Source organism: Dryobates pubescens, chromosome 19 (assembly GCF_014839835.1).
Source record: "Dryobates pubescens isolate bDryPub1 chromosome 19, bDryPub1.pri, whole genome shotgun sequence".
NCBI classification, from domain to species: Eukaryota; Metazoa; Chordata; class Aves; order Piciformes; family Picidae; genus Dryobates; species Dryobates pubescens.
In genome coordinates, this window is record NC_071630.1 from 14,883,186 (window position 1) to 14,910,825 (window position 27,640).

The 27,640-nt window shown below is 49.6% G+C and overlaps 1 protein-coding gene across 1 annotated transcript in view; it reads left to right on the forward strand.

Moving 5' to 3' along the window:
- Window positions 1-27,397, forward strand: part of ZFHX3 (zinc finger homeobox 3) — a 172,235-nt gene extending 144,838 nt beyond the window's left edge. Inside the window, exons 8-12 of the mRNA XM_054170119.1 lie at window positions 4,949-5,082; window positions 5,281-5,481; window positions 14,324-14,426; window positions 15,815-21,271; window positions 25,728-27,397. Of these exons, the coding sequence (XP_054026094.1) occupies window positions 4,949-5,082; window positions 5,281-5,481; window positions 14,324-14,426; window positions 15,815-21,271; window positions 25,728-27,352 (7,520 nt within the window). The 3' untranslated portion in view covers window positions 27,353-27,397. The remainder of the gene's footprint in view (window positions 1-4,948; window positions 5,083-5,280; window positions 5,482-14,323; window positions 14,427-15,814; window positions 21,272-25,727) is intronic.
- Window positions 27,398-27,640: the final 243 nt, after the last annotated feature.

Consider the following 27,640-nt stretch of genomic DNA (forward strand, 5'->3'; position numbering starts at 1 on the left):
TTGGCTCTTTTGTCCACAGTAGTTTCTGCTTGCCCAGTAGCTGTGCTGCTCATCAGTGCTGGTGATCTCTTCCTGCTAGTTGTAAGGAGTTAGCAGAATTACTATTTAGACCATCTGCCAAGGTCAACACATTGATTTAATAGATTAGTTGAGACGGACTCTGATGGTAGGTTAGTTGAAATATTTCTTAGTTGAGTTGGACAGTGCTATGCACACAGACTGGTAGCTGGCTCAAGAACCAGGTCAATATAGAAGATTGTTGCATCTTTCCTTTCAGACACCTTGTGATTAAAAAAAAAGAAAAAGAAAAATTTTTAAAAATAGTTTTCCCACAGTTCTAAAGGAAGGAAAGCTGCAGTGGGTTGGGTTACCACTTTGCAAAGGTGAGGTCGCGCTGGGTAGAAAATAGGATGGTTTTCTGTGTTGCTCATCTTGCCTCCTGCCCAGCATAAGTCTCTGTACAGCAGAGTGGGAGCTGTTGCTCCCAGAGCAGGGAATCCTCCTGGCTTCAAGCCAGGACTTTTCTTTCGGGTTTGTTTACCAGAGCGTTTTGCTACTTGTATGCCAAGGTCAGCTTCTGCAGCAGCCAGTGCCACCCACGTATCTGTGAGCACCTGGACCCTGGTCCCAGTGTGGCCAGGCCACCTGTGATTCCCCTGACTTGCTCCCCAAGTCAGAGTCAGGATTCTAGGATTGATGACAAGCAAAGTATTGCTGCCTCATGCCCCTTGTGCTGCCCAGTGTTTCACCACAGCATTTTCTGGGTGTTCTGTGCTTGTGGCAGGAAAGCCTAGTGGCAGCTGGGGCTTCTGGGTACTGTGATATGAATATTTAATCGTAATTCAGTTGTTCATACTCACTGCAGGCTGGAAGGTATGACACAGCATTAGAAAAACAAATTACTCGACCGCTTTCACGGCCACATTTCTGAAAGGCAGCAATAAAATCTGGGTACAAAAGTGTGTGTGCAAATCTCTCTGTATTTACTTCTGTCCATCGTGCAATCTTGTTATTTATCAAACAGAGAGCTGAAAAAAACGCTGTAGAGCAACAGGCAATGTACAGGCAATGTACAGGCCTGTTAGGATGGCTACAACATCTTATTAGAACGGATGGTACCTTCAGGGAATGAGGGATGTAAACAGCCTGCGTTTCAGAGAGAAACATCCAGCCATGTATTATTAAGACAAGAGGCAGCAGAGGGGCAGCACTGGAGCTGTGCCAGTTGCCCAGGTCCTGTTTGGGGAGGCCTGAGTAGGGCTTTGGCCAGTCTGGTGTCACTGAACATTCAGTAGTGGAGTCACCTCGAAGTTGTCCTTGCTGCATGAACACAAGTTGTGTGTTTCTGTGGGATAACAGCTGTCTGCCGGAGACCAGCACTTCCTGTGCTGTTACTCTGAACTCCTCAGCTGTTGCTTCTGGAGCTGTGTAGGTTGGTCTAGACCATGAGGCCTGGCCTTGCCCATCCTCCACGGTGAAAACAGCACGAGCATGGAAACAGTCTTGGGATTTTGGGAGGAAAATAGGTTGGACTTGGTGATCTCTGAGGTCTCTTCCAACCTTGTTGATTCTGCGATTCTGTGAAAATCACAGCTTCTGTGAGGATGCTTCTCCACAAGACCTGTGCTGGGGTGATGGCTGGACAGCTGCCATCATGAGCGTCACCAGAGCCGTGCAGGCGCAGCAGGCAGGTCGGTCTGGTCCAAGGGCTCATGGTGCTGAGTAATTGCTCCAAGGAAATGTCAGAGGAGGTTTGAGGAGGGAGGCACCACCAAATATGGAATTTTATTTTCCATCGGGCAGTGAAAACACAGTTCCCTGGTCCCACTGAAAACTTTTCCCAGGCCAGCAGCTGAACTTAGTAGGAAGGGAGCTTTCTCCGTAGGCTAGGGGCAGGGAGGGTGTTGATTTTAAATCAATGGAGATAGCAGAAACCCCACTGTAAATTTCTAGGGCAAGTGGCAAGCTGGTTTACGGAATGCAGGGAGATGAGAACCTCTGGCTTACGGAAAGCAGCATGAATTAATAATCATTTAATTGGCTTCTCCATTATGTTGCCTGGTTGGGAGATGGAAGTTTAGATGAAGGGGCTGTCAGTGGTGCTTTAGCTAAAAGAATCTGATGTCTGGAAGGGGGGTGGCAACGCCCTTCCCACCAGGATGGAGAGCAGGCAGCTTTGGGGACCCTGGCTGGTTTTGCCTCTGGACCTAGCAAAGGAAAGGATCCCACATTAATCTCGCCTCTGAAGTAACACTTGGGAAAATTTCTCCTCATCCTCTGAAATGCAGATGCTGCTGAGGAAGAGCGAGAAGACAAGTAGATCTCCAGGAGAAGTGCTGTGGTGGGCCAGCACTCCTGTAGTGCTGTCCCATTGTACTTGGCTTTTGTGTACACTTGTTGAGAACTGCAGCTTCTCCTCTAAGGTCTGTAAATCCATTACAGAGTCAAAATAATAAAAATACCAAGTGAGGCATTGCACTTTAAACCTAGATTCCTTTTTCCTTCCTGCAAGGCCTGGATCTCTAAGCATGATGTTGAACACGACAAGGGCACAGGTGGTGTGCCCCAGTTTCTCTGGTGCTGTTTGGGGACCCTTTTGGCATTTTCAGGTGAGAGCACTTTGTCCCATGCACTCAATACAGACACAAAGGTCCCATGAAGCTGCCAGCAAGCTCTGCAGGCAGTCACTGAGCTGCATGTCCTCATTTCGCCAAGCAGAAGAGAGTTCTTCATTCCTCTGATCTGTGATGTGGACTGAATGTGTCACTTCATGCGTTTGGCTGTTTATCAGCAATAAACTTTGGTCTCGGTGTTAAAATTCCCACTTGAGCTGTCAGCACAAAAAGGAATACTTAGAACAAATATTCTATATGCATTTTCCAGAGCTCTGCAACAGACCAGTTGTTCTGGGGTCTGGACAACCATTAATAATTCTGGGTTTGAAGGATTAAAGTTATGGGTTGGATCAAGGGCATCTAATAAAACTGAGCACTTTGGAGATGGTAAGTAAAAGCAGATTTTAACTTTTCCCTAATTCGAAGCACAGTGCTTCCCAGGAGAAAGGGCATAGTAAAATGCCCTATCGTGACTCCAGAAGTTACAGCTGCTGTGGGGCAGTTGCTAAATTCAGTCACTGCAGATGAAAACATCACACCAGTGAGTTCTATGAGTGGTACATAGGGAAGCTGATGGCAGAGGGGTGAGGATCAGGGGTTTCCTGAGTTCCTCGTGCCTGGCTGTGCTAGCTCAGATCCCACCACTGGTGGGGACACGGGGGTTCTGTAAGTGTCCCAGGCTCACTCCATTGAAGCTCACCTGAGTTTATGATGCAGTTTTGTGGGTATTTCATGGTTCTCACTCTGTTGCACTGACACCACAGACTTGTTTTATACAAAGACACAGAGGGGACCTTATTAACATCTATAAATAGCTGAGGGGTGGGTGTCAAGATGAAGGTGTCAGTCTTGGTGGTGCCCAGTGATAGGATAAGGAACAGGTACAAGCTAGAACACAGAAGGTTACACATCAGTATGAGGAGAAACTTCTTTACAGTGAGGGTGATGGAGCACTGGAACAGGCTGCCCAGAAAGATTGTTGAGTCTCCTTCTCTGGAGATTTCCAAGACCCTCCTGGATGAGTTCCTGTGTGGCCTGCCCTAGGTGATCCTGCTTTGTCAGGGATATTGGACTAGATGATCTCTAGAAGTCACTTCCAACCCCTAACATTCATTCTGTGATTCTGTGAGCGTTTGGAGGTGGGGTCTGGCAGGGAAGGTGGTTAGAAATGAGGGTTGTATTTCTTACTGTGATGTGGCACCTCAAAGTACAGCTCATGGCAGTGAGCAGAAGGATCCTTGAGAAGGAAGCAGTTCACCTGCGTCTTACCCTGATGGTATTTTCTGAAGCAGGGAGCGGATACCAGCGGGTTCACAAAGAGAGTAAGAGGCAAGAGGAAGAGTATGGAGGGACCGGTCTGAGAATGCTACAGTGTCTTGTTAATCAGCAGCCGATCCATCATATTAAATATCCAGCTGTCAGATATTACCTTTCAAGTGAAAATGAATAACTCCCATTAAGGGCGAAATGGGTTTGAAGTCGATTCGAGACAGATTAAAGTACTGTTATGAATGTGTGTTCGGGGAGGAGGAGATGGGGGCTGTGTATAATATACTTGTCCTTACAGTTTTTAAATAATAGATGTCCCACAAATTTATGTACTGCAGGCTGTCAGGGTTCGGAGGAGGGGAAAGGTCAGCGATGCAATTCTCAGAGCACCACAACTTGCAGAGTGTTTTGCTGTTGACTCCTAGCCTCGTTTGCCTTTTTGTGCTTTGCTGAACTAAAGTCACCTTTCCTTAGCTGGTTACAGCCTGAGAGTGTCCTAGTCTCATCGCAGCACTGACTGCAGGCCAGGTCTCTGCCATCAGGATTTTGGTGGAACCACTTGTTGAAGCTGAGCAGAGTGCTGCTGCATACAGCACAGAGTGCATGGCTGTTTGGTTGATGGCAACAGCTGTCACCAAGGCAAACATAATCCAGATTATTCTGTGCAAAATGTCCTGGGTGAGCTGGGAGGGTGAGTTCTGCATTGTTGAGTCAGTCCAGCTACTCCTGGAGATGACACATGAGCCTCCAGGTCTGGCCAAGCATTTTTGTGTCTGGACCAGACTCTTCTGCCCCTAACATGTTGTAAGCAGCCCACGGGAACAGCTGAGATTTCTCTGCTTCTAGCTATAAATGCTGTGGTTCCCTTACTATGGGAGATCACAAGGAATGAACTTCTTTAAGCCAGGCGTGCTTTGTAGGACAGATGTTTGTCCACAGGCTTATCCTCCTCCAAGTCTTTAGTATGTGTTTCAAGCAACAGCAGCAGAATAAATGGAAATACTGTCTTTGTCCAACTGAAGCCTCTTTGGGCATGTCCTGATATAAATCTGTTTCTGTTGCAGCACCGGCCAGCCAGGCAGAGAAGGAGCTGACAGAGCCTCCAGCACCCTCTAAACGAATATCATTTCCCTGCAGCTCTGAGTCGCCTCTCCCCTTTAAATGGTCAAAAACTTCAGAGGAGACCAAATCAGAGCAGGTAAGGAAGGAGAACCCAGCTTCTACAAGGAGGTAATTTGTTCCTTATGTGCCAAAAGCAAAGAGTAAAATAGGAGACAGAAGATGAAAGGCGATAACTGGTGGTAGGAGAAGGCACCAAATTATTAAAGTCTACCTGTAAGGAAAGAGGGAAACAGCAACTGTAGCAGCTGGGTGATTCATTTGTCTTGCTCTGCAGATGTATCAGTGCCCATACTGCAAGTACAGTAACACAGACGTGAATCGGCTGCGGGTGCACGCCATGACCCAGCACTCGGTGCAGCCCATGCTCCGCTGCCCGCTCTGCCAGGACATGCTGAACAACAAGATCCATCTGCAGCTGCACCTCACCCATCTGCACAGTGTGTCACCTGACTGTGTCGAGAAGCTCATCATGACGGTAAGTGGCTGCGTAGTCAAGCGTGTCTGCTGCCTTCCCAGCAGAGATGAAGAGCAGAGGAATGGCCTGACCCACGTGGGCTGACTTTGCTGTGGTGGGCAGCTCCTTCATCTGTCAGGGCTCTCTCATCTAGGCTTTTCCCATGGCTGTTTTGTCTGCAACGTCTCTCGTCCATGCTTGAGCACTGTGGAAGCTGGCAGCGTTTCAATGTTGAGTAATTCTCCTGTGAAGAGATGAGAAAAAATACTGTTTCCTGTGACCACTGAGCTCGTTGCATGGGATCACATTCTGCACAGGGGCTTCTGGGAGATGCGGGAGCTGATGTGCTGTGCTGTAGCAAAGAGAAAGTGCTCCTGTGTTGATGAGCACTTCCCAGGAAGGACAGGGTGATTAAGGTAACATTACAGGAAATTGCATATCAGGTTTCGGCTTAAAATATGATTTTGAGAACCAATGGAGTAACTTCTCTTGGCAGTCTCATCTCATGGAGGGAGACAGTCCTATTGTGCAGCATATGTTCTGCACTCTGTTCACTTAATGAGGATCATTGTTAGGGTTGTATGAGATAAGCTGGATCTGTTCCTTCCATGAGGAGTTGCTCCATCCAAAATTACAATGCTTTTGTTGTGTAACAATTCCCTTTTCTCTGGGTAACCTGAACAAGGAAGGGATACACTGCTGTTGGCCCAAGGGAGGTGGAACCTTATGGGACCTCGTTGAATGCTAGAGCTGCTTTTTGAAGTGCTTTTTAAAATGTTTGGAAGGGCCTGGGTTTAAATTAAAATTTAAGCACAGGCATTTAAAATCCTCTGAGGTAGGAAGTCAGCCACTGAAGTGTGGAGCGAAAATTCTCTGGATCTAGTTAACTGTCCTCATGTAGAGCTCAAAACTTGTAACAACTCCACTTCTCAAGTTGTTGGAGGAACAATATTGTGCCTGTGTCTGGGTGGTCATTGGTTTTGTTTGTGTGTCTTCTGATGGGGAGCAGACGCTTCAGACACAGACTGTGGCTGAGCACAAACATATTTGCACCAGATTCTTGTTCTACCCCACATCCATGGTTGAGCAGCTGGCTTGGGACTCCTTCTAAAACACTGTGTTCAAGGAATCAAAATTCATGTAACTCATGAGCTGATGCTTGGTGAAAAGAAGCAATTTCACAATGCAGTGTCCAGATTCTCATTGGGTTTGTGCTCTGGCTGGTTCCACCTCAGAGCTGCTGGCCCAGAAGCTCTGCTGGTGGCATGCGCCAGGAGCTGTGTGAGCAGCTGCCAGACCTCTTCTGCAGTACTTGTACCTGCTGTGGCAGTGCAGATGCCCACAAAGGCTGATCCCCCTCCCCAGTGCTCAGGTGCTTCCTTCAGTAAATAACATTTTGAGTCCCAGCATGTTTCTTTCATGAGTTCCCCTTTCCCAGGTTTCACACGAGTGCTCCATTCCACCTGCTCATGTCAGTGTAAGGTACAGGTAGAATTAATGAGACACTTTGCAGAAACCCTTCTCAGTTCACAAATGGGTTATATTGTCCCATTTCTACACTCTTGCTTCTTTGGTGTAATTGTCAAGGCAGGGTTGTGTCTGCATTTAGGAACTTGTCACCATGTGTATAAAATAAGTGTTTATGTTGATTCCTGCCAGTTCTTTCTGCTTGTTTTCACCCTTCTTTGCCAGTTCCTGACAACGGAGACAAATAATAATCACCTTTGTCGTAATTCTCATGTTCTTTATCAGCTCCCCTCCAGCGACATCATCTGAGCAAGACCATGCAGCATGGCCCTGCTTTTCTCTTACAGTTCTCTTCCCTTTCTAGCACCCTTCCAGACTTCTCATGGTCTTTCTTAAACACCTTTATGTTTATTATTTTATTTCTTTGCTTTACCAGTGTCACTTTTGTGCCCTCTCAGCCTCAGCAGTCCCTTGGACTGCAAAGGCCCATGGTGGCCATTGTTGGGCCAGGGGCCTCAGCCAATCACAAGAACCAAGCCTGTGTCCCAAATAGGAGCTGCAAAATGAACTCCATTAAAAATCCCCCAGGCCAGCAGGTCCCAGTGCTATATGAATGACAAAATACAGAGTGGAGGGGAAGAAGAGCACCAGCAGTTCCCTGCCCCTCTGAAGCCAGCCCTGCCTGTGGGCTCTAGTAGTGCATAGCTCTGCTCCACTGACCACTCATGCACCTTGGTCAAAGAGCTTTCCCATCACAAGACCTCAGTTTCTGCAACCTGCATCTGTTTTGACTGATGGTGTTTAAGTGTGTAAATACCTTCGGAGGACTCAAATGAGTCTTGTTAGCTTGTGAGTAAGTTATGGAAGACATTTTGACCTTAGAAGTGCAGTGAACAAAAACTGAGTCCCTTTATTACACCAGCAAGCGTAACCAGTTTGCTAAGGGTATCAGCTTTGCTGAGCTGGGCTCTTGGCAGAAAGTGCAGTCTGAAATGGGTGCAGTTTGGTTGATCCATCCTCTTGGCCTGAGTATGTCTGCGTCCCCCAGAATACAGGGAAACTGACAGAAGCTATTTGTTAATGGCCAAAGCAACTGCAGTACTGTGGAGGACAGTCCCCTTAGTTGAGCACATCTGCTGTGCTGGAGCAGGGCCTCATCCTGCTGCTGCAGACCAGGACTTCTGCTGAGAACCATGGAGGCCACCATAGCTGTAAAGTTCATCCTCTTGATTGTCGCTGTTTTTTCCACCTTGCCATTGCCACCAGCCCTGGTTTTGTTGGTATGCAGAGATGTCTGGGGAGGAAGATCACCCCTCCAGCCTCAAGTCTAGTAGTGTGCAGGGCAAGAGGGCAGTTCTCTTTTTGCATTAAAGGACAAATAGGTTGAGAAGTCAGTGTGACTTCCGCAGAATGTGGCAGCACCAAGGCTCCTAAGGCTCCTGTCCCAGTCTGACACATAAATCGGGTCTTGGTGCCACCATGAGGGAGCTGCAATCCGGTAACCAGGAGCCAAGTCCCTTTCGACAGTGTCTTTGGGCTCGGCACTGGGAGGAGGCTCCAGTTAATAATACCTTATCAGACGCCTTTCAGGAACCTGCAGTGTCTAATATGTCTGTTGCCATGGTAACGGCTGCTTGCCTCTGCTCAGGATCTTGGGGCTGGCTGTTCCGTGCCCCATCCTTTTCATATCTACAAGCAGCCAGGCTGGCTGTCCCATGGGACACCAGGTCCTCCCCACTGGCCTCAGTGCTGGCACAGGGGCTGGCAGGGCTACAGTCATGGGCTGAGGGGTGAGTGGCGTGGTGTGGAACCAGAGAAACCCTTGTGGGGCGAGGGGTCCCACCACATCCTCCCCATCTCTTTCAGCATCCCTTCCACAGGGCTGGTGGATGGATGTGGCCGGGTTCATCTGACATGGCATTTCAGCCACTCAGAGCGGGTCTAATCGCCATCTTCCCACATAACAGCCTCTCTGCTAATCTCGGGCCTGCACCGCTTCAGCAGAGAGCCCCTTAATGAGGGTGAAGTGCAGTTCGCCCGCACAGTCGATTGACAAGACTGATGGGCTCAAGCCGGGAGAAGGGACGGCTTCCCGAGAGCCTCCGGGAGTGGGGAGCTCTCCCTCCTCCCACAGCCTCTGCACATTTCTCTCCCATCGTCTCTGTTGTCAGTTTTCCTCATTTTAGGGCATCTTCCCTGCATTTCAGCTGTCCTTCCATCTTTTCCTCCCTTTCCCTGAGAGTAATTCCCGCCTGTCCTTTCCATCCTCACTTCTCCTTGCTATCTTTATGTTTTTTCCCTCTTTCCTATTGTCTTTTCTTATTGCTCTCTCCCTTCTGCTGTCACTCAATTTTTCTCTCTCCCTCCTTCTCGCCCCCTCTCACTCCCCCCTTTCCCTCTCACTCTGTGTCTCATTCTCCATCTCGGATGAAGGTAATGAAAATAATCGGGCTTCATTAATTCTGAGCCCTGTGAGATGATAGCCATTTGGAGCCATGTTTGCCAATTAGATGGTCTAAATTAGAAGTGACCTTGGTATACTGCCATCGCTTTGCCTCTCTGAGTCTAATGAAGCTTTTCACTCCAGCACCCTCTCTCTCTCTTTGTAATGGAAATTACCTCCTTTGTCTGGTTGGGAACCTTGCATCTCATGTGTATCTCCCCCTGGTTGCATGGACATAGGGATAGTAACATATCTTCTCAGACCCCTTCTAGAGATTTTCTTTTCCAAGCTGCACGGTTTCATCATTTGGGGGCACTTTCAGAGGAACTGCACGGGCTGTCCATTCATTTGGTCACTTGGTCGGGAGGAAAGTCAGAGCAGGCAGAGCAGGGCACAAGGGGAGCTGGCTCTTCATGCTGTCCAAAATTAATTTTTCAGCCGTGCCAAGAATATGCCTGTGTCACGCTGCCGGGGCCAGCACAAGAGGCGTGTTGGGGCTGCGAGCCTCCGGCCTGTGCTGATAAGCAGCTCTTCAGCTCATCACCTCCAAAATCTGGTGGATCCAGTCATGACAGGAGCCATGCTTGTCACTGCTGGGGGTTGTCACCAATGAGGAGTTGGACCTGCAGGTTGTTCTCTAGAGCGGTGACAGGTCTGTAGGTGTCAGGACATGTGTGATTTGTTGAGGATGCTCACGGGGCAGGGAGGCAGGAGACATATCCTGTGAACCCTTGGGCTTTTGTAACAGTCCCTGGACCACATTGTCCGTAGAAGTAGCCATTGAATGGGGTGCCCATGCTCTTCAGTGGATCTCAGAATAATAAATACATTTTACCTGCTTAAGGGGATCTGAATTTCATCTGAAAGAGATGGTCCTGGGACCAGAAAGGCTTGTCACAGCAACTCTCTGTCTTTTAAAGCAGGTAATTGGCTTCCTTGCAGCCTGCTCTAGAGGGAAGCTCTCCAGTCAGTGTTCCCATCTCCAGTACAGACCACAGGGGTGATGTTTCAAAGTGGGGCGCAGGAGGGGCTGCCACAGTTTCTGAACCAAACTTCCCTATTCTTCATTCAAGCAAGTTCCCTGCCTCAGTGAGTGGGATAGGGCAGGGACAGTGGTTGGAATGATGGGTGTCCCCTGAGTGCCTGCCCCAGTGTTAGGGGTTTTCCTGAAGGTGCTGGCTCCCAGTCATTGAAGTACCAATAAACAGAACCCGACCCATGTATTGGTATCCAAATGCCAAAGCAGTCAGAAAGAGTAGATGGCAGTGACCTGTCAGCCCTTCCTCACTGCTCAGTTTTGTTTGGACAGAAAGGTCAAGAGTGATGTGAGTCGAGGGGACTGTTCGCTTTTCTGTGCCACAACGTTGGGTGAGCAACCTCAAGGAGACATGGCTTGAAGAGCGTGGGGGACAAATGCTCTCAGGGCTGCACGCAGTGGATCTGGTGTCTCACAGTAGTGTTTTCAAGCTGGAAGGCTTTGTGGGTTGCCTGTGGGCCAGAATATCAAGTCTGCAGCTGCAAAGGGGGTGCAGTTTAATGTTAGAGCAAAACAAGTACACAGAGGAAGGAAAGGGTGAAGACAGATCTCATTTGTCAGACTTACATCTGTAGGGTGGTTGTTTTAACAATGGCTCATGCTGGCTGACATATTGCCATTGTGGAACACTTGGCACTGAAGAGACATCGAAATGGGGGGGATGGAGGCACTGAGCAGAGCTGAGGATGGATGCTGGGATCACATGCAAGGTGTTGCTTACTCAGGTGAGAGAAGGCAGAGCATGTTTAACAGCATCACGTGCTAACACAGGCTGTGCTGGAGATAACCACTTTCCTCTCCATCACCAGAACAGTTAATGCCGCTTAAGTACACCTGAACACAGAACAGTGTGTCACAGAGCACCGCTCCCTGTTTATCTGCTGGGCAGCCGTGGACCACTAAACCCTCCTGCCCTATGGTACTCCCACTATTTGTTGAAATTAAAAACAGCCACAGTGTGTGAGGCTTCTCTGTACAAGGAAATAGTGCATCCCCCGACCGGTTTGCAGCTTAGAAGGACAAAGAGTTCAAAATGGTCAGTCTTGGATTCAGTGCAACTGCAGAACGATTTGAGATGTGCAGCCCACTTTCATCGTTATCTTTGCTCCCTGCTAGGGGTTGTCCATGAGGATGAAGAGGCAGAGTAGTCCTGCCCTGGAGCATGGTGTAGGAAGCAGGCAGCATTTCCAGGAGAAGCCTGAGTGGTACTGAACAAATAGAGGACTAAAGTGGCTCCAGCTGCTGAAGCAAGACCAGTGCCTTGTTCTCAAGGTTTTGCTTCCCAGGGCCAGCGCTGTCTCGACTGCTGGCAGTTGCCCTGCATCCATACCCAGAATTCAGGTTTCCTGCACTTTTTTTCCAGGCTTTTTTCTCTTTGCCTTTTGGGATTTTGTGTCTGTAACAATTTAATGTGCCACCACCTGCTTTTTATCTCCCCCTGCTTTTTTTACCTCCGGTCTTTTTTATTGTGGTGGGAGGGGTAGCAGCAGGGTGAGAACTGTGGCTGTGGAGATGCAGGTAGATAAAGGTAATTACTTAAACACATATAGAGCAGGACTTACTGGTTTGGAGACCCAGATTAAGATGCAGAGGAGCATGTGAGGTTGATGATTATATTTCGGGGAGAGTTAATTGACGGAAGGTGAAGGCAGACAAAGAACCGCTGCTTACTGCCTTCTTGAATCCCAATCAGGAATTATGATTAAAGACGCGGCGAGACAACAGAGGCCTGATGAATTGGTGTCTTTTTTTTTTTCTTTTTTGCCGTCATTCACACTTGATTGACTTCAACCTTTCAAGTGCAAAAGTCTCTCTTTTCCATTATTATTCATAGCCATCTGAGTTTTTCTAATTAAAGTGTATGAAAACAATTACTGATCCGTCGTACTGAGCGTGGTAGTGGGGATGGCTGCCGTACTGTAACGCGTCTGAAAAGCCCACCGTTCTCTATAATGATGTGCAGCTGAGGTGTTAGATAATTTTATTCTTTTTCTACTCTGTTGGGGTTTTTTTTAATTTCTCGTGATTTATTTTTCATCATTCCTAAAGATCCTAGGAAAGTACTCACCCTGCTGATACAGCTGAGGGTGATACAGCTCCTTCTTGCTTCCCTCCAGTACCCCTGCTTGTCCCCCTCCTCCAAGCCCAGCTACCAGGAATTAACCAGTGACCTTTCATGTCTCCCAACCCAACACCCACAGCCATCAGATACTCCTGCTTAGAGGAAAAGGTGGAATGAATGCGGTGCGTGCTCAGATTCCCTCCTAGTTGATATGTCAGTGTCAGTTGCCTTTCCTGCAGGCATCGGTGGGACCCGGCGCTCACCCCGTGCACCAGCTGTCCCAGAGCAGGAAGGGAGCTCTGTGTCCCTCCCAGGGACTTCAGATGTCTGTGGCCACTCATAGGTGAACCTTTGTTTCTGAGGTTTTCTGTGCTTCCATTCGCTTAGTGAATTCAAGGTCTAGTCTGTGTTTGCTTGGATTTGACATGTGTGTAGATAAGGAAGATCTCACATCCTGCACATAGGTTTCCCTTAAGCTCCACCACAGATCTGCTAATATCTCATGCAGTTCATTTGGAGCCTTGTGGTCTTTTGCAGCAAGCATGGCACACAGCATGCAGATAACAACCTCACTCACTCACTCTCTCCTCAAATCTGAGGTTCAAATGCCTTCTGAGTATCTGACAGGATGGAGGGACTTGTTTTGCTAGGAAACATGCCTGTCTAGGAGCATTTATTTGTGCCCCAAATTCCCAGTAGTCAAAGGCTGGGGCAGAATCACCACAAGTGTGCGAGTCACTGCTGTCTCTGTTCCATCAAATACCATGGCCCTGGTGAAAGGGAGATGGCTCCTGGGTGACAGCAGAGTGAGGCATGCAGCTGCTTGGAGCTGTTGAGCTGTCTTCACTTGGCACAGACATCCCGACAGTGCTGGCAGCCAGGTACTGGAATACAGCATGGCTGGAGATAGTGGTACTGGTCTGCCTTTCCAGCTGCTCTGGAGAGAAGGGCTGTGGGGCAGCTTTCCAGGTGGTGTGAGATAGTGGCTCTGTGCCTTCAGAAGGGCCTTTGTTGTCCTGCATCTGATGCCAGCCATGTGCAAAGAGCTGACAAGGTAGTTTGTATGTTCTGTGTCTGACCAGATACACCAAAAGACACACAGTTTCCCAGCCAAAGATGGGCACATCCATTTGACTCTTTCCAAGAGTGTCTCTCGTTGAAGCGCACAGACTCCACAGCTCTTCACAAATGTTGGTGCTCAAGCACTGCACTGGTTATGATGGCACAGGTTCTAGGCAAACGCTCAGAGAGAGGCAAAGGAAACACATCAGTCGGAGCAAGGAAAGGGTTACAAAAGCTTTTCATTTTTCAGACAATTTGCTGTCTTTTTAGTCTTTCCTTATTCATCCTTTCCTTTGTCACCTCTCTCCTTATTTGTACTTTTCTTTCTCATGCCCCTCCTTTTCCTGCATCGATACACTTTGAAAACAGTGCTGCAATGCTCCCTAGTTCAAGATTACAGTGTACTTTACGAGGTATGATTTAATTAGGGGCCTTATTATGTTTTCAGCAGCTTAAGGTGGGCCTTTCAACTTATCTACCTAATTGGTTGCACAAGAAGTTTCACAGCCCATGACAAAACATTGTCAGTGATCAAAGTCTGAATTCTACATAAAGGAAAAATATTAATAATAAGATTATTCTTCAAGTGTGCACTGCTAATTATGTCCAGAATGTAACTGTAGAAACACTTTTGACTGATGTGAGCTTTGTCTAATAAATATGAGTCTTCAGTGAGCTATGAAAAGTGATGCCTCTGACTTTAAAATACTGGTGTCTGATTTTGCCACTGAAGATGTTTAAAATGTTTCCCTGTGTTTTTCTTCTCCCCACATCCTTTACTCTCCATCTCCAGGTGACAACACCCGAGGTGATGATGCCCAGCAGCATGTTTCTCCCAGCAGCCACTCCAGAGAAAGATGGGAACTCGGCTGCAGAGGAGCCAGGGAAGCAGCCTGGTGAGTGAAGGTCAATGAGGTCCATGGGTCCTACCACTCCCTGAGCTCCCATCACCTGGACAAAGACTGTGTCTGGGGACATCACAACCTAGGAGACTTCCATGTGCCCAGCTGTCTCCTGAGAACCACAGTCAGACAGTGCCCAGCAGGGCCATCTCCCATTGCCTGTGCCACAAACAGGCTGGTGTCCTGAGTGTCCCCACTGCAGGGCAAAACAGGGCAGCTCAGAGAGGAAGAATACAGCTTACCACCCTGGCAATTCATAGGGAAATAGTGTTGTATCATTGCAAAGGAGAAGACCAGGTCTGAGCAGCAAAAAGCAGAGCAGGTAGAGGGCTGAAGGGGTTTGGAGAAGAATGTTAAAGGTTGCAGCTGCTGGCATTGTGCTGCCACTTCTGCTTGACTTACTCCGTTGCCATCATAGTTCAGGCATGGACACTGGCTGTGCAGTAAGGGGTATTTGAGCTGCTGCTGTCCTTATCCTCCCCAGATCTCCTCAGTTTTTTCATTGCCTTACTGTGTTACGAAGGCGTGGCTGAAAAAACATGGCTATTTAGACCTGGCCTTGTTGTGTGATGTGAGAGCATCCCATGAACATCTTTCTGCACAGGCAGAAGCGTCAGATCTCATACCTGGCAGGGAATCAATGCTAGTCTTCCTTCTGTGCCCCCCCTAGAAAGTCTGTGAGGAATCTGGAAATTAAGGCAGACATCATTTCCTTTTAGGCAGACAGCCCCAAGGCAGTGGTACTGGTGGGGCAGCACTGGCACAGCCAGGGTAGCTAATGCTGCCCTGTGCAATGGGATCCCTTTTCTGGAGTCCACCTGTATCACACTGTCTTTTCCAGCAGGAGTCTGCCCTTAGACCCTGGAAAAGTGGCTGTGTGCTGATCACTTGTTCCTTCTCCTATCCTCCCTCAAACAGCACCTTTAGAGCTGCTGCCAGTGGGTCCTGAATGTCATTCCTGTTGTTTTTAGCTTTGATAGGACCAAGGCTCAAATACTGCATTCAGTTTGATGAACCTTTTTGTTGGAAAACAGGCAGTACATCAAAGAAAAACAGCAAAGACAGAGAGGTGGCTCAATGGCCTTCACTTAAAAGGAAGAATTAAAGGTGATAAATGCACTGAGGGAACGTGTGTGTGTGTGTGTGTGAGTAATTTCCAGATACTCAAAGTGGGCAAGAAAGTAAATTTTGTAGGTGTATGCAATGGGCCACAAAGAGGGTAATGGGCTGGCATTAAAATAAATGAATTAAGATAGAGAAATAGAAATCCCTGTTGTCTTTCAGAGGGAAAAACACAGATCTGTTAGGGACAAAAAGAGGGTGTTGATCTGCCTTCCTGTGCTGGTGTAATTTTCAGGTTTGCTCTGATTTTGTTTTCACAGAGATCTCTGAGGACTCAGGAAAGAGTCTTTTGCCATCGGAAGGTGCAGAGCACAGTGGCGATCCTAAGCCTGTCCCAGCTGATCCAAGCTCTGCCAGGGAGGACTCCAGCTTCCTCTGCTGGAAGAAGGGCTGCAACCAGGTATTCAAGAGCTCAGCAGCCCTGCAGACGCACTTCAACGAAGTCCACGCAAAGCGACCTCAGCTGCCGGTATCAGATCGCCACGTCTACAAGTATCGCTGCAACCAGTGCAGTCTGGCCTTCAAAACCATTGAGAAGCTGCAGCTCCATTCCCAGTACCACGTCATCCGGGCAGCGACCATGTGCTGCCTCTGCCAGCGCAGCTTCCGAACCTTCCAGGCTCTGAAGAAGCACTTGGAAACCAGCCATCTGGAGCTGAGCGAGGCGGACATTCAGCAGCTATATGGTGGTCTCTTGGTCAACGGGGACCTCCTTGCTATGGGTGATCCTTCACTTGCAGAAGACCACACTATAATTGTCGAGGAAGATAAGGAGGAGGAGAGTGACTTGGAAGATAAGCAGAGCCCAACAGGTAGTGATTCAGGGTCGGTGCAAGAGGACTCTGGCTCAGAACCAAAAAGGGCCCTACCCTTCCGAAAGGGCCCTAACTTCACTATGGAGAAATTCCTAGATCCGTCTCGCCCGTACAAGTGCACAGTCTGCAAGGAGTCTTTCACACAAAAGAACATTCTCCTGGTCCATTACAATTCAGTTTCTCACCTGCATAAACTGAAAAGAGCCCTCCAAGAATCTGCTACTGGGCAGCCCGAACCTACCAGCAGCCCAGACAACAAGCCTTTTAAGTGTAACACCTGCAATGTGGCCTACAGTCAGAGCTCAACCTTGGAGATCCACATGAGGTCCGTCCTGCACCAGACCAAGGCTCGGGCTGCCAAGCTGGAGGCCGCTGGGGGCAGCAGCGGCAGTAATGGCGCTGGCAACAGCAGCAGCAGCAGTCTGTCCTTGGGCTCCTCCACACCAAGTCCGGTGAGTGCCACCAACAGTAGCACTTTTACAACCACCAACACAAGCACTTCAGGCACGGCTCCCATTCCCAACCTGCTCAACCAGGTACCCAGCGACAACGTGGGAATCCCTCCGTTAGGTAACCCTATAAGCACTAATATCTCCTCCCCTTCAGAGCCCAAAGAGGTCAACCGAAAGAAGCTGGCAGACATGATTGCATCCAGGCAGCAGCAGCAGCAGCAACAGCAGCAGCAGCAGCAGCAGCAGCAAGCTCAGACCTTGGCACAAGCCCAGGCCCAAGTCCAGGCCCATTTGCAGCAAGAACTGCAACAGCAGGCTGCTCTCCTACAGTCTCAGCTGTTCAACCCAGCACTTTTGCCACACTTTCCAATGACCACTGAGACCCTTCTGCAGCTTCAGCAACAGCAGCATCTTTTGTTTCCGTTCTACATCCCCAGTGCTGAGTTCCAGCTCAATCCAGAGGTCAGCCTGCCTGTGACCAGTGGTGCGCTGACATTGACTGGTACAGGTCCCAGTTTGCTGGAGGACCTGAAGACTCAAGTTCAGCTCCCTCAACAGAACCATCCACAGCTCTTACAGCAGCAGCAAGGTCAGCTGTCTTTGTCACAACCTCACTCCATCCTTATACAGCAGAGCCAGCACTCTGAGAAGAAGAATAAATCCATAGTGAAGGAGAAAGAAAAAGAAACCTCACGGGAAAGGGAAAATGCAGAGAGGGGAGACAATAATGTAGCATCCAAGGAGTCTCTGCCCGATAACTTGAAGCCCAAAGAGAAGAAGGACCTTGTACCAGGCAGTAGTTCGGAGCCGTCCTTACTGCCTCCACGTATTGCCTCTGATGCCAGGGGGAATGCCACGAAAGCCTTGCTGGAGAACTTTGGCTTTGAGCTTGTCATCCAGTACAACGAGAACAAGCAGAAGGTGCAGAAGAAAAATGGGAAGACAGAGCAAGGTGAGAACTTGGAAAAGCTTGAGTGTGATACGTGTGGCAAGTTCTTCTCAAACATCCTCATCCTGAAGAGCCACCAAGAGCATGTTCACCAACATTACTTTCCCTTTAAGCAGCTAGAGAGATTTGCCAAGCAGTACAGAGAACACTATGACAAACTGTACCCACTGCGGCCTCAGACCCCAGAGCCACCGCCACCACCTCCACCACCCCCACCTCCGCTCCCTCCAGCACCTCCTCAGCCGGCCTCTACTCCTACCATTCCTACTTCTGCCCCACCGATTACCTCTCCTACGATCGCACCAGCCCAGCCGTCTGTGCCACTCACCCAGCTCTCCATGCCGATGGAGCTCCCCATCTTTTCACCACTTATGATGCAAACCATGCCACTACAGACATTACCTGCTCAGCTGCCCCCCCAGTTGGGTCCCGTAGACCCTCTGCCTGCTGACCTGGCCCAGTTGTACCAGCATCAGCTCAACCCTAGCCTTCTCCAGCAGCAGCAGAACAAGAGGCCACGGACACGGATCACCGATGACCAACTCAGAGTCCTTCGGCAGTATTTTGACATTAACAACTCCCCAAGTGAGGAGCAGATCAAAGAGATGGCGGACAAATCTGGATTGCCCCAGAAGGTGATCAAGCACTGGTTCAGGAACACTCTTTTCAAAGAACGCCAGCGCAACAAGGATTCCCCTTACAACTTCAGTAATCCTCCCATTACCAGCCTGGAAGAACTAAAGATAGATTCACGTCCCCCTTCTCCAGAACCTCAAAAGCAGGAGTACTGGGGAAGCAAGCGGTCCTCCCGGACACGCTTTACTGACTACCAACTCCGAGTCCTGCAGGACTTCTTTGATGCCAATGCTTATCCAAAGGATGATGAATTTGAGCAGCTTTCGAACCTGCTGAACCTCCCAACACGTGTTATAGTGGTGTGGTTCCAGAATGCCCGTCAAAAAGCTAGGAAAAACTACGAGAATCAGGGAGAAGGCAAAGACGGGGAGCGGCGGGAGCTTACAAACGACAGGTACATTAGAACAAGCAACTTGAACTACCAGTGCAAAAAGTGCAGTCTCGTCTTTCAGCGCATTTTCGATCTTATTAAACACCAGAAAAAGCTTTGCTACAAAGATGAGGATGAGGATGGACAGGATGATAGCCAGAATGAAGACTCTATGGATGCAATGGAGCTCTTGACTCCAACCAGTTCCTCCTGCAGCACACCAATGCCCTCGCAAGCCTACAGCACACCTACGTCTTCAGCCAATGCGACCTCCTCAGCTTTTCTGCAGCTCACAGCAGAGGCAGATGATTCCTCCACCTATAGTTCTAAAGTAGAAGCTACAGATGAGAAACCAAAGCAGTCTGAACCTCCAAGTACACAGCAAAACCAAACTCAAGAGAAGCAAGTGCAACCAAAGCAAGAGTCTCAGCAGCAACAGGACCAAGGAGAACAAAAGACAAGTTCAGCACACCAAAAGATTTCACAGTTATCCTCCCCCTCTTCATTGCAACAGCCACCTCCCCCTCCTCAGCCCCCTCAGTGCTCTTTGTCACAGTCAAGCCCAAGTCCATCTCAACTCTCACATCTCTCCCTCAAACCCATTCACACATCCACCCCTCAACAGCTGGCAAACCTACCTCCTCAGCTAATCCCATACCAGTGTGACCAGTGTAAGCTGGCATTTCCTTCCTTTGAGCATTGGCAGGAGCATCAGCAGCTCCATTTTCTGAGTGCACAGAACCAGTTTATCCACCCCCCATTCCTGGACAGGACACTGGACATGCCATTCATGCTTTTTGATCCCAGTAACCCACTACTTGCAAGCCAGCTGCTGTCTGGAACATTACCGCAGATTCCAGCCAGCTCAGCCACTTCACCATCAACTCCAACGTCCACAATGAACACACTGAAGAGAAAGCTGGAGGAAAAGGCCAGTGCAAGCCCTGGAGAAAATGACAGTGGGACTGGAGGAGAAGAACCACAAAGGGATAAACGTCTAAGGACAACCATTACCCCAGAGCAGCTGGAAATCCTTTACCAGAAATATCTGCTCGACTCCAACCCAACACGGAAAATGTTGGATCACATTGCACATGAAGTGGGCTTGAAGAAACGTGTGGTGCAAGTTTGGTTTCAGAACACCCGTGCACGGGAAAGGAAGGGACAGTTCAGGGCTGTAGGGCCTGCCCAAGCCCACAGGCGGTGTCCCTTCTGCCGAGCTCTCTTTAAAGCAAAGACAGCTCTGGAAGCTCATATCCGATCCCGTCACTGGCACGAGGCCAAGAGAGCTGGATACAACTTGACGTTGTCTGCTATGCTCTTAGATTGTGATGGGGGACTCCAAATGAAGGGAGACATCTTTGATGGAGCAGGCTTTTCCCACATGCCACCAAGCAGCAGTGATGGACAGAGTGTTCCCCTCTCCCCAGTGAACAAGAGCATGGAACTGTCACCTCGAACTCTGCTGAGTCCGTCCTCCATTAAGGTGGAAGGGATAGAAGACTTCGAGAGTCCCTCCATGTCCTCGGTCAACCTGAGCTTTGACCAAACAAAACTGGACAATGATGACTGCTCTTCTGTCAACACTGCAATCACAGACACTACAACGGGAGATGAAGGGAATGCTGACAACGATAGCGCGACAGGGATTGCAACTGAAACCAAATCAGCATCGGGACCCAGTGAAGGTCTGACAAAAGCTGCCATGATCGCAATGTCTGAATATGAAGATCGGCTGTCTTCTGGCCTGGTCAGCCCAGCTCCCAGCTTCTACAGCAAAGAGTACGATAATGAAGGTACTGTGGACTATAGTGAGACATCCAGCCTTGCAGACCCCTGCTCACCCAGCCCTGGTGCAAGTGGTTCAGCTAGCAAGTCTGGAGAGAGCGGCGATCGGCCCGGACAGAAACGCTTTCGCACTCAGATGACTAATCTCCAGCTAAAAGTTCTTAAGTCATGCTTTAATGACTACAGGACACCTACCATGCTGGAGTGTGAGGTCCTGGGCAATGACATTGGACTGCCAAAGAGAGTTGTTCAGGTCTGGTTCCAAAATGCTCGGGCAAAGGAGAAGAAGTCCAAACTCAGCATGGCCAAGCATTTTGGTATAAACCAAACAAGTTACGAGGGACCCAAAACAGAGTGCACTTTGTGTGGCATCAAGTACAGCGCTCGACTGTCTGTACGTGACCATATCTTCTCTCAACAGCATATCTCCAAAGTTAAAGAAACCATTGGAAGCCAGTTGGATAAGGAAAAGGAGTATTTTGACCCAGCTACTGTACGTCAGTTGATGGCTCAGCAGGAGCTGGACCGGATCAAGAAAGCCAATGAGGTTCTTGGTCTGGCAGCTCAACAGCAGGGCATGTTTGATAATGCCCCTCTTCAAGCTCTTAACCTTCCTGCTGCATACCCAGCACTACAGGGCATCCCTCCAGTCTTGCTCCCAGGCCTCAACAGCCCGTCCTTACCAGGCTTCACTCCATCCAACACAGGTGGGTATGGATGTTACCACCCTGCTCAGACACACAGCTGAGCTTGATGCAGCTTTAGCACAGCAGATGCTCCCTTGAGAATGGCTGACAGTAGGATACCAGCCCTTGAGTTGAGTGTGTTGACTTGACAGCAAATAAGCAAAAGGGGTTTTTTATCTTTAATTCCTGAACTCAGGTTTTGTAATAAAGTCTGAAATAGAGCAAGATCTAGACATGCTGCTTGTCTCAGTTCCCTTAGCACAGACTAAGAATTCTGAAGCACCTTCAAGGAGGTGGAAAATAGAGGCTTTATCAAATGAAGCAGGAAAAGAACAAATGTGCTGAGCACATGGGTCATTCTACCTTTCCTTTTGGTGTTCAGCTCAGTTTGTGTAGTGCCATCCCAAGTTTTCAGTCTTTCAGAACTGTTGCTAAGGAAAAGTGTGACATGCATAGTAGCACTGGTGATACTAACATCTGTAGCTAATAGTGACCTCCAGGACACATCCTAATGTAGCTAGGGGCTGGGTTTTGAGCAGTGGCTGGGCACAGCCTGAAAGTAGCTACTCAAGAAACAACAGTGGGACAAATCTGCTTTGTACTTTGATAGGGCCTTTCTTAACAATACTAAAAAAAAAAGAAATTTGGCAAAGGCCTCTGGGTGGCCTAATCCTAAATACTGGACTTTTGTTTTAGAGGATGCTCCTTTCTTGTGTACGTGGTGGGTGAGTGGAAAGTATAAGATGTGTGGCAGACACTGGCAATGGAAGATACTGCTCAGTAGACCAGCAATGACCTAGAATCTAACTTCATCAAAGGGCCCTATTTCACCCCTGCTACATCTGTGGCATCCCAGAGATGTGCCTGTGTCTGAACTGCCACACATGAGAGAGTAATTGATGTTCTCTAGGAGGCCTATTTTCACTTGGAAGACTTCTTTGTTTACTTCTGATGGTCCCTCTTCAGGCTGACTTTCTCCAGGGCTGCTGTGTATTTACAGAGATATCCTGAGAAGTATTTCCAGTGTCTTGTCTCAGCAATAGGCTGAGTCAGTCTGGGGCTGGAAGGCCCATGACAGCCTAATGCCCAGTGTGGTTACACCATCTACTCTGCACCTGTGTTTTCCACACTGCAGCAACACCTGTCACTAATAGACAGTGTGCAGAAATGACAACTTTTACTGTACTGAACTAACTGGCTAATGATGAGTTACAGTTTGTGGTGTGAAGCCTAAATAAGATCTGAGCAGTGGGGCTTTCATTGCTAGAATTTTTTCTGTCCAGGGCTGCTGCCCATTCCTGTTCCTTGAATCTTGGACACTGTTTCCCATAGCATTCTCCTGCAGAAACTGGCTGCTCATGGCTTGGAGGGGTGGACAGTTTACTGGGCTAAGAACTGGCTGGACGGTCAGGCCCAAAGTGTGGAGGTGAATGGAGTTAAAACCTGTTGGTGGCCAGTCACTTAGTGGTGTTTCCCAGTGCTTGCTATTGGGGCCCGTTCTCTTTAACATCTTTATCAGTGATCTGGATGAGGGAATGGAGTGGACCCTCAGTAAGTTTGCAGATGACCTGAAGTGGGGTAGGAGTGTTGATTGCTTCAGGGTAGGAAGGCTCTGCAAAGGGGTCTGGACAAGCTGGGTCGATGGGCCAAGGTCAACTGTATGAGGTTTAACAAAGTCAAGTGCCAGGTCCTGTGCTTGGATCACAACAACCCCAGGCAGCTACAGGCTTGGGACAGACTGGCTGGAAAGGTGCCCAGCAGAAAAGGACTTGGGGATGCTGGATGACAGCCATCTGAACATGAGCCAGCAGTGTGCTCAGGCAGCCAAGAAGGCCAACAGTATCCTGGCTTGTATCAGGAAAAGCGTGGCCAGCAGGAGTAGAGAAAGTGATCCTGCCCCTGTAGTCAGCACGGATGAGGCCACACCTTGAATACTTTGTTCAGTTTTGGGCCCCTCACTATAAGAAGGACATTGAGGTGATGAAACATGCCTAGAGAAAGGCAGTAAAGCTGGTGAAGGGCATAGAGAACAAGCCTTATGAGGAGCAGCTGAGGAAACTGGAATCATTTAGTCTGGAGGAGGCTGAGGGGAGACCTCATTGCTCTCTACAGCTGCCTGAAAAGGAGGTTGGAATGAGGTGGGGGTCATTCGCCTCTCCCTGGTATCAGGTGATAGGATGAGAGGAAATTACCTGAAACTGTGCCAAGGGAGGTTTAGGTTGGATATTGGGAGAAATTTCTTTACTGAAAGAGTGGTGAGGCATTGGAGCAGGCTGCCCAGGGAGTCACTGTCCCTGGAGTTGTTCAAGAAATGAGTGGACGTGGCACTTCGGGACACGGTGCTGTTAAGTTGATGATTGGACTTGATGATCCTGGAGATCTTTTCCAACCAAAACAATTCTATGATTCTGCTCCTAGATATATGCCTGAGGGCACCTCTGCATGCCAGGACTGTTTTATTCAATACTTTTCTTACCAAAGATCTGATTCCAGAGGCCAGATCCAAGAGGATCTCTTTGGCAAATTACGTTGTCGTCTTATCTCGGATAGCTCTGTGCAGTTTAGTTTGTACCCCAATTTTAGAACAATATCTAAAATGACTTTTGCACGCACTTCTATCTGGTTGCTTTTGTTTTCCTCACAAGAGCAGTATGTGTCCTGGGGAGATGGGGCTACGTACTACAAATGTTAAAAGCGATCAGTGGCTGCCTAGACAGGACTAAGCTATTTAGAAAGTCAAACAGACTATTTGTGGCCTTTAGATAAAGCTCCAAAGGTCAGGCCATCTCAGCTCAAAGCCTGTCGAAGCAGATAAGGCTGTGCATCCAGGAATGTTATGAATTAGCCGCTGCTCTTGCGCTTGAACCTCCCAGGGCCTGTTCAGCTAGGAACTTCAGTTTCAATGGCATCTCTCCATAATATGCCCTTATCTGAAATCTATGAGGCTGCTGTGTGGAGGCTTCCTCTGTACACCTCATACTTTCACAAGTCCCCATTGTCTTGGTACTGCGTTGGTTCAGGTGCAGGTTTCAAAAGGGCTTTGACTAAGCTGTTGCTGAATGGTCCCAGCCCCTGGCCGTCCTCCTGCCAGTCCTCCTGCCCCAGCTGGCCTCTATGGAGTTACAGTAGCTTTGTTGCTGCCCCTTGCTTGGGATGCCAGCACCAGGGGCAGGTGTCCTGCACTGGTGGGTGAATGCAGTGCTGTGGACAAATGAGCTGTTTGTCACAGGAAGTCGTGCAGCCAGGTTTTGGAGAGTGCTTTGTTTCCCTGATGTGCCAGCTGCTGCTCAGAGAGAGGAAGCAGTTTTCTGTGCTCCCCAGTGAGAAGTATGGGCTACACCAGCCTTAAAGGGCATGGTTAAATAACAGGCTCTTGCAATACAGCAGTGCAGGAGCAGTCTGGGGTTTGGTGTCCAGAAGCCTGAGGAGCACATGTGCATTTGCATAGAATTTACATCTTGTTTCTATCAGCCTCTGCCCCAGGTTCTGCCATCTGCTCTGGCCAAGGACCTGGATGTCAGGTGGCCTGCTAGCAGCAGGGCAGAGATGGTGGAGGACGTATACACTTGTTCCTCAGGATCAATTGTGGTAATTTAAAGACATCACCTAGATAAATGGGGCAGCTGAAGCTCAGACAGAGCTGTTGGATTCAGCCCCTGGCTGTGTTTGACTCCCACCTTGGCAGTGGGAGCGATGTCCCTACTGGCACACTTCTCTTTGGAAAAAGCTTCAAGCTGACAATGTGCCCCAAACCATCCCTGAAAGGAGCCATTTCCCCTGCTCCTTCCCTCTTCCACTGGATATATCACAGAAGGGGTTCAACCTAAAGTAAAAGTTACGGTGCCTCTGTGTCTGATTCCTAGTTCTATGACTGTCCATAGCCAGATTCCAAGCAGTTGCTGTTGTGGCTGTGAGATCCTGGGCTTTGTTAACAGGCGGCTGGACTTTGTTGAGCAGTTTTATGGCAGAGGTGGATTGACAGTATCTGGCATTGCAGCCATTTGGCAAAAGCGCCTTCCTTCTGTTGGAGTCCTTTGGCTGAAGGACCAGTTGTGCAGATGTAGGAGAAGCACCTGTCCCTGACACAGGCATTAATCATTTGGGAGTTTCAGAGTGGTCAGTAAAACAATGGCTGTGCTGAGCATCCTGAGTGGCTGGTGGGTGCCCTGGCAGAGACAGCCTGTTCAGTGCTGCTGGGCAGCCTGACTGCACTGGCCACGGGTGATGGGGGCTGACAAGGCTTATCCTCATGGAATGGGGCCTGGGGGAGTGGGGAGAGGAGCGGTTGTCCTGGAGGAAATGGGAACAGCAGCCAAGCTGCACTGCTGTGGCATGTGAGTTTGGGCTGGTCACTGCCTCCGTGCAGAGGGGATGGCAGTGTCCAGAGGGTTGCAGGGCGGGCCAGGGTTGCCTCAGCTCATGCTTTCTGCCTGCCCAGCGCTGATGACTCCTCACCTCTCTCTCCTCCCTCTCACAGCTTTAACTTCTCCCAAACCCAACCTGATGGGCCTGCCCAGCACAAGCGTCCCTTCGCCTGGCCTCCCCACCTCTGGATTACCAAATAAGCAGCCCCCAGCCGCACTGAGCTCACCCACCCCGGCACAAGCCACGGCGGCCGTGGCCCCGCAGCAGCCACCGGCAACGACCCCACAGCCGCAGCCGCAGCAGCCACCCCCGCCGCAGCGCAAGGAGAAGGAGAGCGAGAAGGGAAAAGAGAAGGAGAAGACACCCAAGGGAAAGGGGGATCCCCTGCCAGGGCCGAAGAAGGAGAAGGGGGAGGCGCCGGCGGGCGCGCTCTCTGCCCCACTGCCTGCCATGGAGTACGCAGTGGAGCCTGCCCAGCTCCAGGCACTGCAGGCTGCCCTCAACTCAGACCCCACCACCTTGCTGACGAGCCAGTTCCTTCCCTACTTCGTCCCTGGCTTTTCCCCCTACTATGCCCCACAGATCCCTGGTGCCCTGCAGAGCGGGTACCTGCAGCCCATGTATGGGATGGAGGGGCTCTTCCCCTACAGCCCAGCGCTGTCACAGGCACTGCTGGGGCTGTCTCCCGGCTCCCTGCTGCAGCAGTACCAGCAATACCAGCAGAGTCTGCAGGAGGCATTGCAGCAGCAGCAGCAGCAGCAGCGGCAGGTGCAGCAGCAGCAACAACAGCAGCAGCAGCAACAACAGCAGCAGCAGCAGCAGCAGCAGCAGCAGCAGCAGCAGAAACCGCAACAGCCCAAAGGAAGCCAAACCCCCGTCCCCACGGGGGCTGCCACCCCGGACAAAGACCCTGCCAAAGAACCCCCCAAGCAAGAAGAGCAGAAGAATGCACCCCGCGAGGTGTCCCCCCTCCTGCCCAAACCCCAAGAAGAGCCCGAAGCAGAAGGCAAGGGCGCGGACTCCCTCTGCGACCCCTTCATCGTCCCGAAGGTGCAGTACAAGCTGGTGTGCCGCAAGTGCCAGGCGGGCTTCAGCGACCAGGAGACGGCCAGCGACCACCTGAAGTCCCTCTGCTTCTTCGGCCAGTCCATGGCGAACCTGCAAGAGATGGTGCTTCACGTGCCCACCGGCAGCGGCCAGGGCAGCGGCTCGTACCAGTGCGTGGCGTGCGAGAGCACGGTGTGTGGGGACGAAGCCCTCAGTCAGCATCTCGAGTCAGCCCCGCACAAACACCGAACAATCACAAGAGCAGCAAGAAACGCCAAAGAGCACCCCAGTCTATTACCTCACTCTGCCTGCCCCCCTGACCCCAGCACCGCATCTACCTCGCAGTCGGCCGCTCACTCAAACGACAGCCCCCCGCCCCCCCGGCCCCCCCCGGCTTCCCCCCACGCCTCCAGAAAGCCCTGGCCCCCAGCGGCCCCCCGCACCCCGCCGGGGAAGCCGCCGCCGCCGCCTTTCCCTCCTCTCTCCTCATCTTCAACGGTTACCTCAAGTTCATGCAGCACCTCAGGGGTTCAGCCCTCGATGCCAACAGACGACTATTCGGAGGAGTCTGACACGGATCTTAGCCAAAAGTCAGATGGACCGGCGAGCCCGGCGGAGGGGCCCCGGGACCCCGGCTGCCCTAAGGACAGTGGTCTAGCTAGCGTAGGAATGGACACCTTCAGATTGTAAGCTTTGAAGATGAACAATGAAAAAAATGAATTTAAATAAATTAAAAAAAAAAATAAAAATAATAAAAAAAAAAAAAGATTAAAAAAAAAAAAGTTAATAACAAACCAATTTCAAAAAAAAAAAAAATAGACTAACTGCAATTCCAAAGCTTCTAACCAAAAAAAAAAAAAGAAAAAAGAAAAGAAAAAAAAAAAAGAAAAAAAAGAAAAGCGTGGGTTGTTTTCCCATATAACGATGCCGGTGGGTTTTACATTTCTTTTTTCCTTTCCTTTTAATAAAATAAAACTT